This window comes from Chelonia mydas, chromosome 1 (genome assembly GCF_015237465.2).
Source record: "Chelonia mydas isolate rCheMyd1 chromosome 1, rCheMyd1.pri.v2, whole genome shotgun sequence".
NCBI classification, from domain to species: domain Eukaryota; kingdom Metazoa; phylum Chordata; order Testudines; family Cheloniidae; genus Chelonia; species Chelonia mydas.
Window position 1 is genome coordinate 148,131,489 of NC_057849.1, and position 13,281 is coordinate 148,144,769.

The window sequence follows — 13,281 nt, forward strand, 5'->3', positions numbered from 1 at the left end:
AGACAGCGGGGCGGGGCAGGAGATCAATGACCCAATAGCCGGACCTTGTTCCCCGAGGGGGAGACAGAGGTAGATCCCCCAGAGTTTGGACAAATGGGGACCTCACTTGGGAATTTTGGTCAGGATCAGGCCAGTGATTCAATATACAGCAATATTCGTAAAGTAGTAGTCAAGGTAAATGGGGTCCCCGTGGAGGGGAGAGTCAAGGGCCCAGGGCCATTATTATGTGATTAAGGGTGATCTGCTATATAGAGTAGTCCAGGTCCAACAGCAAGTTGTAGAACAACTCTTGGTCCCACAGAAGCATCAGAGGGGCGTGATGGATCTGGCCCACAGCCATCTGTTTGGGGGCCATCTAGGGGTAGATAAGACCCTTGATCGGATTCTGCAGAGGTTTTTTCAGCCCAGCATTTATGCGGCTGTCCAGCGATATTGTACCTCCTGTCCAGAATGTCAGTTACATGGGCCCCAACCACACCTAAGGGCCCCTTTGGTACCTCTACCAATTATTGAAATCCCATTCGAGCACATAGCTATGGATCTAGTAGGGCCACTGGAGAAGCCAGCCCAGGCTCATCAGTACATTCTGGTAGTACTAGATTATGCCACCCGATATCCTGAGCCATACCCCTACAGAACACCATGTCCAAAGACCATAGCCAAAGAATTAGTCCGGATTTTTTCCAGAGTAGGGATACCTAAAGAGATCCTGACAGACCAAGGGACCCCATTTGTGTCTAAATTAATGAAGGACTTATGTACAATGCTCCATATACGGACCCTCAGGACGTCAATCATCCCTACACTGACGGTCTTGTCAAACGCTTCAATAAGACATTGAAGAACATGCTACGGAAAGTGGTTAGTTGCGACAGGAAACACTGGGACGCCCTGCTGCCTTACTTGCTGTTTGCTGTATGGGAGGTTCCCCAAGCTTCCACTGGATTCTCCCCATTCGAGCTATTATATGGTTGCCACCCCAGGGGCATACTGGACATGGCCAAAGGGGGCTGGGAAGAACAGCCGAACACCAGGAGAAATATCGTTGAACATGTATTGCAAATGAAAGACAGGATAGCCCAAGTCGCCCCCCTTGTGCGCGAACACCTGGAGAAGGCCCAAGGGGCCCAATGGACATACTATAATCGCCAAGCAATGACTCGGATGTTCCAGGTGGGAGACTGGGTAATGGTGCTCATACCCACGGCAGAGAGCAAGTTCCTGGCCAGGTGACAGGGGCCATATGAGATAATAGAAGCCATAGGAGAAGTCGACTATAAGGTCCGACAACCGGGTCGCCGGAAGCTGGAGCAGATCTACCATATAAACCTGCTGAAACCATAGCAGGATAGAGAAGCGCATGTGGTTGCACTAGGGGCACCATCCCCTAAAAGCAACCAGCCCGACCAAGTGGGAATATCCCTGGAGTTGACTCTGGAGCAACGATCTGAAGTGATCAGCCTGATTAAACACAACCAGGATGTGTTCTCAGAAAAGCCAGGCAGGACTACTGAGGTTCACCATCACATCCTCACAGAGCCTGGAGTGAAGGTGAACGTCAAGCCATACCGGATCCCGGAGGCCAAAAGAGAGGAGACCAAGACAGAGGTCAGGAAAATGATGGCCTTAGGAGTCACTGAAGAATCTCATAGCCAATGGTCAAGTCCAGTGGTTTTAGTGCCTAAGCCGGATGGCAGCGTGAGGTTCTGCAATGACTTCCGAAAGCTGAATGAGGTGTCCCAGTTTGATGTGTACCCTATACCCCGGATAGATGAGCTAATTGACAGATTGGGAAAAGCACGGTTTATGTCTACCCTTGACCTGACCAAGGGCTATTGGCAGATCCCCCTGGCCAAGGTCGACAAAGAGAAGACGGCCTTTGCAACTCCAGAGGGACTATATCAGTACACCGTCCTCCCCTTTGGGTTGCGTGGGGTGCCCACTACTTTCCAAAGGCTCATGGACAAGCTGTTGCGACCACATTGCAAGTACGCGGCAGCCTATCTCGATGACGTTATCATATATAGCCCCGAATGGGAGACACACCTGGAGAAGGTGGAGGCAGTGCTGGATACCCTGAGGAAGGCGGGGCTGACGGCAAACCCCTCCAAGTGTTCGCTTGGGCTAGCTGAAGCCAAATAACTCGGGTATATAGTGGGGAGGGGCGTGGGGAGGCCCCAACTCAACAAGTTAGAAGCTATACAGAAGTAGCCCTGACCACTCGGAAAAAAACAGGTCAGGGCATTCCTGGGACTAGTGGGGTACTACAGACGGTTCATTCCCCACTTTGCCACCAGGGCATGCCCATTAACGGACCTAACGAAAGCTCGGCCCAGACATAGTCAGATGGACGACCGCCACTAAAGACGCTTTTTCAGATCTAAAGACGACCCTCTGCACTGACCCCATACTCGTGGCCCCAGACTGGGGGAAGGAGTTTATCCTACAAACCAACACCTCTGATGTAGGGGTTGGGGGCGGTACTTTCACAAATGGTCGGATGTCAAACACCCCATCCTCTTCCTCGGTAGGAAGCTCCTGCCTAGGGAACGGAAATACGCCGTTGTCGAAAAAGAATGCCTGGCGGTAAAATGGGCCATAGAAAGCCTCCGCTACCATCTACTGGGAAGGAGGTTTACCCTTGTCACGGACCATGCCCCTCTGCAGTGGAAGCACCAAAATAAAGACAAAAATGCCAGAGTGACAAGATGGTTCCTGTCGCTTCAACCCTTCCACTTCAGAGTACAACATAGGTCTGGAATCCAACATGGCAATGCAGATGGCCTGTCGAGAGTGTACTGTTTGCTGACCCAAGTAGCCCAACCCCGTAGTGTTGAGCGGGGGAGAGGGGATATGTGGTAAACCCAGGACAAACAGCTACAAAAAGGGGTAGTAATTAGTCCCAGGGGATTAAAAGGCCCCTCCCTATCCACTGAGGAGAGAGAACCACAGGGCAATAAGGTTCAGCTGGAAAAGGGGTTGCAAGGGAACCAATTAGGTTCAGCTGACTCCAACTACTTGGGACCTTTTTAAACCCTCCCATGTGTGGTAGGAGGGGAAGAGTGAGGGAGTGAGAGGAACAGGTAAGTTGCCAGTAGGCTGTTTGCAGCAAGACACCAGACCTTCCCAGTAGGGAGGCTGCACTCGCTCCCCAGAAGGGAAGGAAAACAAGCACAAGCTTATAAATCTGACTGACTGAGGAGAGGAGTAACAGGACCCTGTGCCACCTATAAGGATTTGCCTTGCCCCAAACCTGAGTCTCCAAGGCTAAAAAGGACTGAGCCTACTGAGGCGAACAAGGTATTTTGCCACAATATACACAGAGAACATGAAAAATGGGTGTTGCCATACCAACTGTAATGAGACTAATCAATTAATGTGGGCTATTAGCAGCGGGAGGAAAAAAAGCTTTTGTAGTGGTAATGAGGATGGCCCATTTCAAACAGTTGACAAGAAGTTGTGAGTTACAGTAGGGGAAAAATTAGCATGGGGAAATAGTTTTTACTTTGTGTAATGACCCATCCACTCCCAGTCTCTATTAAAGCCTAAGTTAATTGTATCCAGTTTGCAAATTAATTCCAATTCTGCAGTCTCTCGTTGGAGTCTGTTTTTGAAGTTTTTTTGTTGAATTGGGACTTTTAGGTCTGAAATCAAGTGACCAGAGAGATTGAAGTGTTCTCCAACTGGTTTATGAATGTTATAATTCTTGACATCTGATTTGTGTCCATTTATTCTTTTACATAGAGACTGTCCAGTTTGACCAATGTACATGGCAGAGGGGCATTGCTGGCACATGATGGCATATATCACATTGGTAGATGTGCAGGTGAACGAGCCTCTGATAGTGTGGCTGATGTTATTAGGCCCTGTGATGGTGTCCCCTGAATAGATATGTGGGCACAGTTGGCAACGGGCTTTGTTGCAAGGATAGGTTCCTGGGTTAGTGGTTCTGTTGTGTGGTATGTGGTTGCTGGTGAGTATTTGCTTCAGGCTGGGGGGCTGTCTGTAAGCAAGGACTGGCCTGTCTCCGAAGATCTGTGAGAATGAGGAATCATCTTTCAGGATAGGTTGTAGATCCTTGATGATGCGTTAGAGAGCTTTTAGTTGGGGGCTGAAGATGACGGCTAGTGGCGTTTTGTTACTTTCTTTGTTGGGTCTGTCCTGGAGTAGGTGACTTCTGGGTACTCTTCTGCTATCTATCTGTACTCAGAACTTCTGTTGACTTGGAGTTCTTTGTGCAAAACAGCAGGATCAAGCCCTAGCTAGTTTATTATGTATTTATTTATTTATGATAGATTCAAAGTGCGTCTAGGAAGACAGATTTTTAAAAAGCAAACTACTGTCTTCACATTTTTTCTAAAATCCAGAACTATCGAAACAATCTTCCAACTAAAAAACTGACACTACAAATTAACAAAAATAGCAAAAACCTAAAAAGAAATAAAGAACACAATTTAACCTGCTGTTAAACCCTGACCTTGTTCTCATTCCACAGTACTGAACTACTATTGATTTTAATGTCAAACACAAAGAAAAAATAATTATAAGAAAGATTCATGAAGTTATTCATGCACAAGCTTTGAAAAATGGAGCATGTTAAAAAATAAAATCTTTAACACCACAAAAGAGCAAAAGCATTCATAAGCACTAACTAAAAACAAACTAACAGGTTTCAGAGTAGCAGCCGTGTTAGTCTGTATCCGCAAAAAGAAAAGGAGTACTTGTGGCACCTTAGAGACTAACAAATTTATTTGAGTATAAGCTTTCATGAGCTACAGCTCACTTCATTGGATGCATTCAGTGGAACTCTGAAGTACAGATGTGGGGACCTGTAAGAAAAACCCCCTAAGCTTATTTTTACCGGCTTAGGTTAAAACTTCCCCAAGGTACAAAGTATTTTACCTTTTGTCCCTGGACTTTATTGCTGCTACCACCAAGTGTCTAACAAAATATAACCGGGAAAAAGCCCACTTGGAAACGTCTTTCCCCCCAAAATCCCCCAAGCCCTACACCCCCTTTCCTGGGGAAGGCTTGATAAAAATCCTCACCAATTTGCATAGGTGAACACAGACCCAAACCCTTGAATCTTAAGAACAAGGAAAAAGCAATCAGGTTCTTAAAAGAAGAATTTTAATTGAAGAAAAAGTAAAAGAATTACCTCTGTAAAATCAGGATGGTAAATACCTTACAGGGTAATCAGATTCAAAACATAGAGAATCCCTCTAGGCAAAACCTTAAGTTAAAAAAGACACAAAAAACAGAATATACATTCCATTCAGCACAACCTATTTTATCAGCCATTTAAACAAAACAGAATCTAACGCACATCTAACTAGATTGCTTATTAACCCTTTACAGGAGTTCTGACCTGCATTCCTGCTCTGGTCCCGGCAAAAGCAACACAAAGACAGAGAGAACGCTTTGTTTCCCCCCCACCTCCAGCTTTGAAAGTATCTTGTCTCCTCCTTGGTCATTTTGGTCAGGTGCCTGCGAGGTTATCTTTAGCTTCTTAACCCTTTACAGGTGAAAGGGTTTTTTCGTCTGGACAAGAGGGATTTAAAGGTGGTTAGCCTTCCCTTTATATTTATGACGCCCCCCAAATCACAGATAGGGTGAAACGCTGGCTGTGATTTCTTCCTGGAGCTCTAGGAAAAAACAGAGTTAATAAGACTCACGCACCTCTAAATATACTACCAAGTATATAAAGACTAACAATATTTTCCACATCTCAAGGACGATTTTAACCAGTTGATTCTGGGAAACTTTCACGGGAGAGTGCATCAGCCACTTTTCCACTGAATGCATCCGATGAAGTGAGCTGTAGCTCACGAAAGCTTATGCTCAAATAAATTTGTTAGTCTCTAAGGTGCCACAAGTCCTTCTTTTTTAAAAAAAAACTGTTTATCTGTTATTGGAATATTTTTAAGGTGTACACCATTACATACATAATTGTAGCTTTTCGGTCCACAAGCACACAGCTTTAGAAATGAGTTAGCTAGGTCTAGCAGTTTTACACACTCACTTCATGAACAGAATACGTCCATACCCAGCTAAGGTTGAAGGTGGTTTATAAGCTTGATTTCTGCCCTGCTTCTCTTCCTCAGAAAAAGTAACAAATCCACCTGAAGTTTCACACATTATATCTCATCCCAGGATAGAATTTCCTTGAAAATCTACAGAAATTCACATTTTTGGAGAAAAGGGGTCTTAAATAGTCATTTTTCAGAAATCTGCCTAATGCTTTTGGCGGTCACCATACCCCTGAAACAGATTCATATAAAAACTTCAAACTTTTCCAAAAGTACTCATCAAAAGTGACTTTCATAGATGGGGGGGGGGAGGGGCATGCAGAAATTATGGAGATATCGTAAGGTGTTTGAAGAATATTTAACAGATACTTAAAACTGTTATTGAGAGAATACATAAATATTGGTATAAATTCACTTAACATTTGTAATATATAAAGTATATCATATATAAAGTATCTTTTTAGGTGTGTACAAATATATTTAAGTATATACACAATTTACATGCATTTAACATTAAATATTTATATTTCTAAACCAACCAGATGCCCCAATCAGAATTTTGGTCCTATTGTGGTAGGTGCTATAAAGTCACACAAAGATATGGTACATCCCCAATGAGCATACAAATTTAAGGTCATTATCCTACAATCATTTATGCATAGGAGTTGTTCCACTGAATTAAAGTTACTCAAGAGCATAAGGGTCTACAAGATTCGGCCTAATATACATGTACAAGACTGATCATACATGCATCAGCTGGATGACTGCATTATCAAAACTTGTTGACGTGAGCATTGCCTCATGGGCAGTAATGTGCATGGTTGTCAGATGCAGACAATCACAATGGGAGGGACTGTGTGAGAAGAAATACTTGGGATGTACGTGCAGTAGTCTGGAAAACAGAATACTGGACTAGATGGCAGGGGAAAGGAAGAAGCCATATTTGGAAGCCAGGAGGATGGCTGAAAAAGAAGTCTAGGAGTCTGTTCCTGTTCTCTTGGAGACCATGAATGTCCTGAATTTTTGCGGTCATTAATAAGAAGAACATGTGTAATGGAGAGACACTGTTTTCTCAATTTCTGGTTTCTCTCAAGATCCCATAAATGGGGTAGAGTTAAGGTTGTTTGGGTGACTTTTTATACATTGGAGTTGTCAAGGTTCCTTCCCCACTCTGAACTCTAGGGTACAGATGTGGGGACCTGCATGAAACACCACCTAAGCTTATTTTTACCAGCTTAGGTTAAAAATTTACCCAAGGTACAAAATTCTTTCTTCCCTTGGGTTAAAAACCTGATACGCTGCCACCACCAAGCATGTTAAACAAAAAACAGGGAAAGAGACCATTTGGAGATGTCTTCCCTCCAAATCCCCCCAAGCCCTACACCCCCTTTCCTGGGGAAGGCTTGATAATAATATCCTCACCAATTGGTACAGGTGATCACAGACCCAAACCCTTGGATCTTAAGAACAATGAAAAATCAATCAGGTTCTTAAAAGAAGAATTTTATTTAAAGAAAAGTAAAAGAATCACCTCTGTAAAATCAGGATGGTAAATACTTTACAGGGTAATCAGATTCAAAACATAGAGAATCCCTCTAGGAAAAACCTTAAGTTACAAAAAGACACAAAAACAGGAATACACATTCCCTCCAGCACAGCAAATTTACATACCAAACGAAAGAAAACCTAATGCATTTTCTAGCTAGATTACTTACTAACTTTACAGGAGTTGGAGGGCTTGCATCCTTGATCGTTCCCGACAAAGATATCAGACAGACAGACAAACAAAAGTCCTTTTTTCCCCCCGTCCAGATTTGAAAGTATCTTGTCCCCTCATTGGTCATTTTGGGTCAGGTGCCAGCGACGTTACATTAGCTTCTTAATCCTTTACAGGTAAAAGGATTTTGCCTCTGGCCAGGAGGGATTTTATAGCACTGTATACAGAAAGGTGGCTACCCTTCCCTTTATATTTATGACAGGAGTATTTTTGGTATTTTTGCAAATACCAAACTTAACTTAGAATTTTCAGATTAACATTTGTGTTTTCTAAGAAAAGTATAACCTCCTCTTCAGTGTTTTTCTCGGTGAAGTAAATCTAGATTATTTCAGTGTTACTCAATATTAACTATTTTTTCATGGAAATTTTTTGATATTTTTATTGCATGATAGTCCCTAAATTTAGTGTATTTTAACTAAAAAATTAGAAAATTACTCCAGAAGAGTTGTAATATGTGTTTATAGTAACTACTTATACAAACTATTTTTTAATATTTTGTAAGTAATTGCATTTGTCATTCAGCAAAGTTGACCATTTTCTATAGACACTTCTATATAGACAGATACTTCTACCAGACAAAACAACCAGGTAATTTAGGATACCTCAAAATATGTCATCAAATAAATTATCAATTGTCACATAATCAGGTAGCAGCTTAATTACAAAAAATCAAATAAATAATTAAACAACTTTTCTTTTTTAAGAATAAATACCAGTAGCACAGATACAAAAATGTAAGCAGTTAATGCTACTTATTAAATTAAGTAATATATACTTACACATAAAAACACATTTAACACAAAGGAGATAGAAAATTCTCAGAAAAGATAAAAGAAAGAAGGGTTTTCATGCAATATAGTAAAGCCAGTTTTGTATTCCCTACATGCCACAGTGCTGGAACAGCAATATTCTATAATACAATGCAATGAATTCCAAGTGGGTGCTTTGAAAATTCAAGAGGCTGAATGGACTTGGACTTTACTCTTGTCATTGCCACAGCTCTGGTTCAATGATTTTTCATTTCACCCTCAAGTCACAATGATACCAATGAATGAATAACAATGTGAAATACATGAAGACAAGTATGTAAAAATATTTACACATAAAAGTATGTAAAAAACATGGAGAGTCAAACTGATGTCAAGATGAATTGGTTTATATAAAAGGTGTTGTCTGCTTCACATAAAAGCTACGGGCTCTTTTCAGACACAGTGAATATTATATATATAAAAATTATTTTGTCAAGAGGCTTGCAAGGGATTCCCTGAGACATTTGATTTCCATTTTGTTATCTTTCAAGATTTTCTGCACCCATCACAAAGATTTTCAGTAATCATATTGACAATTCATAACTTTTTGGGTAAAGAAATTGGCCATGTGTCCCATGTAAGACATTCCGCCATATATACCGTATCCATAAGTTTAAACAAAATAAGACTAAACCCAGTACATTTTCATTAATCTCTAATTCAAGGTAAAATTCTAAGAAATAACTTTGAGTATTCAACACTATCTTAACTTTATGTAGTCAGTTGTCCCTCCACCCCGGCTTAGCTTAGTGCCAGTACTGGAAACCAACATTTTAAATATCTGAATAGATTCCAACCTCTTAATAATGACTGTCAAAAGCATAATATGTAAAGTACCAAGTTTCTAGCCTACAATGCAAGTGGCTTTTAATTTATGGTTATTTTTGAACTGCCAAAGATCAATCAGAATCTGTTTTCATTTTTGCTAATTCAGGAAAAAATAACCTTCACCAAGTACTGAAAAAAATGGAAGTCAACCAAGTAAATGCAGAGGTATTTAAATAGCAGTAGTATGAGAAATAAACATAGACTACCTATTTACTTTCACTTTAGTCAGGTATTTGTTGTGACATTTAGGCCATTTTCCTTGTCTGATAGCTTGATGGTGTACTCTTGCAGGTATTATGGATCATGTTACTACCTCATTTCTTAGGGCTTGTCTATAGGAGGAAATTGACTGGAACAGCTATTTTGGAACGGCTACCCACGTAGACACTCTATTCCAGAATAAAATCACATTTATTTTGGAATAATTAGTGAACTTCCAAAGCACAATAATTATTCTGGAATGAAGTGACTTTTATTTTGGCATAGAATGTCCACATAGGAAAATATTCTGGAATAGCTGTTGTGTAATAACTTATTCCTCAGTAGCTATTCCATTCAGTTTCCTCATATAGACAAACAATTGTTGATTACTTCCCATTTAAAACATAACACAAGCAGCTGACAAGAGAGACAGGACACATACAGATCATACCAATTATATGACAATTGTTCACCCTTTGCACTTATCTTCATAAATTACAAAGTTATGTGAACTTCCACAAGAATTATTATGCCTTGATAATTATTTCACATCACATTTATACAGGGTGAATTTAGGCCCTGGTCTACACTGGGGGGGGAATCAATCTAAGTTACGCAACTTCAGCTACGTGAATAACATAGCTGAAGTTGACATACTTAGATCGACTTACCGTGGTGTCTTCACCACAGTGAGCCGACTGCTGCCGCTCCCCCATCGACTCTGCCCGCGCCTCTCGCAGTGCTGGAGTACAGGAGTGAACGGGAGAATGCTCGGGGGTCGATTTATCGCATCTAGACTAGACACGATAAATCGATCCCCGCTGGATCTATCGCTGCCCGCCAATCCGGTGGGTAGTGAAGACATACCCTAGGTTTCAGATTAATGCTTACGAAAGGAAAAACAATAACAATAAGATTGACCAGTTTAAAAACAGCTGTAAAATCACTATAGGTAAATACATATGACCTGGACAAAAGGCTACTTTGTTTTTATAAAAGTTCAAGAAGAGAAGATAGGACATACTCTTGCTCACTGTTCCAGAAACCAAAAGAAATAACAAAAAGGCCACCTTGGCACAGGAAATATAAAGTTCCCCATTCCAGAGGATACAATAGAAGTATAAACCAGTCTATTCAGTACAAGATTATAACTGCAGTGGCAGAATAGAAGTTTTATTGTTATTGTTGTTGTTGTTGTTGTTATTATTATTATTTGTATTATTGTAGCTTGAGATACAGATGAAGATTGTTGATAGTATTTGTGTTTTAGCACTACCCTCAAAGAACTCTAAAAAGAATGAAATTTTAAAGGCCAAGTTCAACATTTCAAAGCTACTGAAGAATGAAAGGTTTGGCAGGGGGGAACGACTATGCCTATACTTTGGATGGGATATGAACTCCCCTGCTTCAGGACATAAGCCAACTTCTAAGCAAAGGGTTAGGAAGAAACTTTCCCTATAGGAAGGTTGCTCTTAAATTTATCACCCTGGAGTTTCTTGCACCTTCTTGTGAATCATCTGGTAATGGACACTCTCAGAGACACGACCCTGGACTTGGTGGACCACTGGGCTGATCCAGAATGGCAATTACTATGTTCCTAATATAACATCTGAAGACTTTCTTTGCTGATCAATAATTTGAAAATGGCTGAGCAAATAAGTCTTCAAACTTTGCATGTAAACAGTCCTTATTGAGTGCTAAGGCCCTTCACTAGGTTTGGTGTAAAAATTAAAAATAGAAGAAATAAGCTATCAGAAATAATTTATCAGCATATTTATCAGGTGACTAGGTGTTCATCATGCCTAAGGGTTTTTTCTGTAAACAGACCAACATTCACCACTCATTACTCATGCATAGAGTCTCAATGATTTCAAGGGTCTGTTCACCAGATCAGGCCCTTAGATTTTAGCAGAGCCTTGCAAGGACCCTCCTCTTTTGTAACCTCACAATACACAGCCTGGCCTGTCTCTGGCTGGCCTGTCTGGTCCAGGAATTACTGCTGGGATAAATCTGGGTAGGAGAGGGTATAAATCTCTCATTGAAACACACAGAAGACAGTCATACAGGAGATTAAAAATTAACTTTCCATGGGTTTTTTCCCCCTGTTCCTGCTATCCTCAGCTGTTGTTTTTTGTATGCGTCGCAATTCAGATAACACAGCCTTGGAGAAAAATGACAGCAGCAATAATGCCACTCGCTCCTTTCCCATCCTTTTCACTTCATCAGTGAGTGAACTAAACTTGCAAAACTCGCTACATCTCAATGAAGCATGAAATTCAAACCCTAGTTGGGACCATATTGTAAATATTAATGTGAATGGGTAGTTGTTGTTTTATGCTTTTTGTTTTCTTAAGAAAAGAAAGACAAAAGGGAAATTTAATTGTCAGAGCTATGCTGCACATATGTAATATCTTAATGACTAGTCAGGCCAGCAGTTCTCAATCAATGGTCTTGGACAATATTCACTTCTCACAGGACAGAGAGAGTTTTAAGGTTCCAGGACAATGCGAACGTAACCCTTCGAAGGCTCCCAACTGCCTTTCACTAGCACGAGCTGATGACAAGAAATATACTGAAACTTCAATCAAAAAGCTACATCAGCACTGGTTTCCTGTTACTATTACACATGACTATACCTGTGCCTAGATATCATGACACATAAATTACAGCAAACTGAAAAATAAGATTTCTATACCAACTGCTCAAAATGTTTTATAAAAGTAATTAACACATTTTGAAAGTTGTAAAAAATTAATAGCAGAGGGAGACTGAAATTCAAAAGGTTCTGCGCAATAGAGAAAATATTTAAAATCTCAGTGGAAAAGGTAAGAGTTAGAAAGCAATAAGGCAGAGAGTGTGAGGCTGGCAGGCCAGATGCCAGTTCTTGCCCAGGCTGCAGGCATTAGCTAAGAACTAACAAACTCAAAGCTGGAGACCAAACCTGTTCACCTGTATGTTAGTTTTGCTCAAAATAGGTATTAGTCTTCTGAGAAAGTATTTAGTGTTTAGACTTTCTGAAATACTTGTAAGCTGCTGAATATGGCTAATCTCACTTGAAAATGTCCATATTCCACGCTATAAGAAAATAAGTAAGCTTTGCTTTATGACTTTGAAATGTTTGTTCTGAACTTATGAACCCCCACCCATCCAAAAAAACTATTAAAATCAGATGGGCCATTGTGGAACACCTGGGTTGAGAGGCTTGCTGCTACTCGCTCCAAAATGCTGTGTAGATATACCTTTTGTGGATATAGTGGGAAAGAATTGGGAGAGGGAGACAATTTAAGGATGCAAAGTTATCAGTTGCCGTTCAAATAATAAATTGCTTATTACCTGTTGCTTTCACAGCCTGATGGTCTTCCTCTGAAAAGGCTTTAAAATTAACTCTGCTTGTTGCTGACATGGGAATAGAGAGTTTTTCAGGGATTTCAAAATATTCTGGCATGCTCACTTCAATACTGTAGTCCACAGATTTTAACTTTGGGGGGTATTTAGTAGGCCTATACAGTGCATCTCTCTGCAAATAAAGGAACAATATGTAAGTTTGAATAAGTGCAACCATAATAAAGACTTTAAAAGTAAATTCTGTTTTAGAGACTCAGACTGAAACAAAATAAGGGTGTATAATTAAACAGGT

General features: G+C 40.7%; 1 protein-coding gene across 1 annotated transcript in view; it reads right to left on the bottom strand.

Moving 5' to 3' along the window:
* Nucleotides 1–13,281, bottom strand: part of CFAP47 (cilia and flagella associated protein 47) — a 642,446-nt gene that overhangs the window by 342,789 nt on the left and 286,376 nt on the right. Inside the window, exon 45 of the mRNA XM_037902107.2 lies at nt 12,978–13,161. Within this exon, the coding sequence (XP_037758035.1) occupies nt 12,978–13,161 (184 nt within the window). The remainder of the gene's footprint in view (nt 1–12,977; nt 13,162–13,281) is intronic.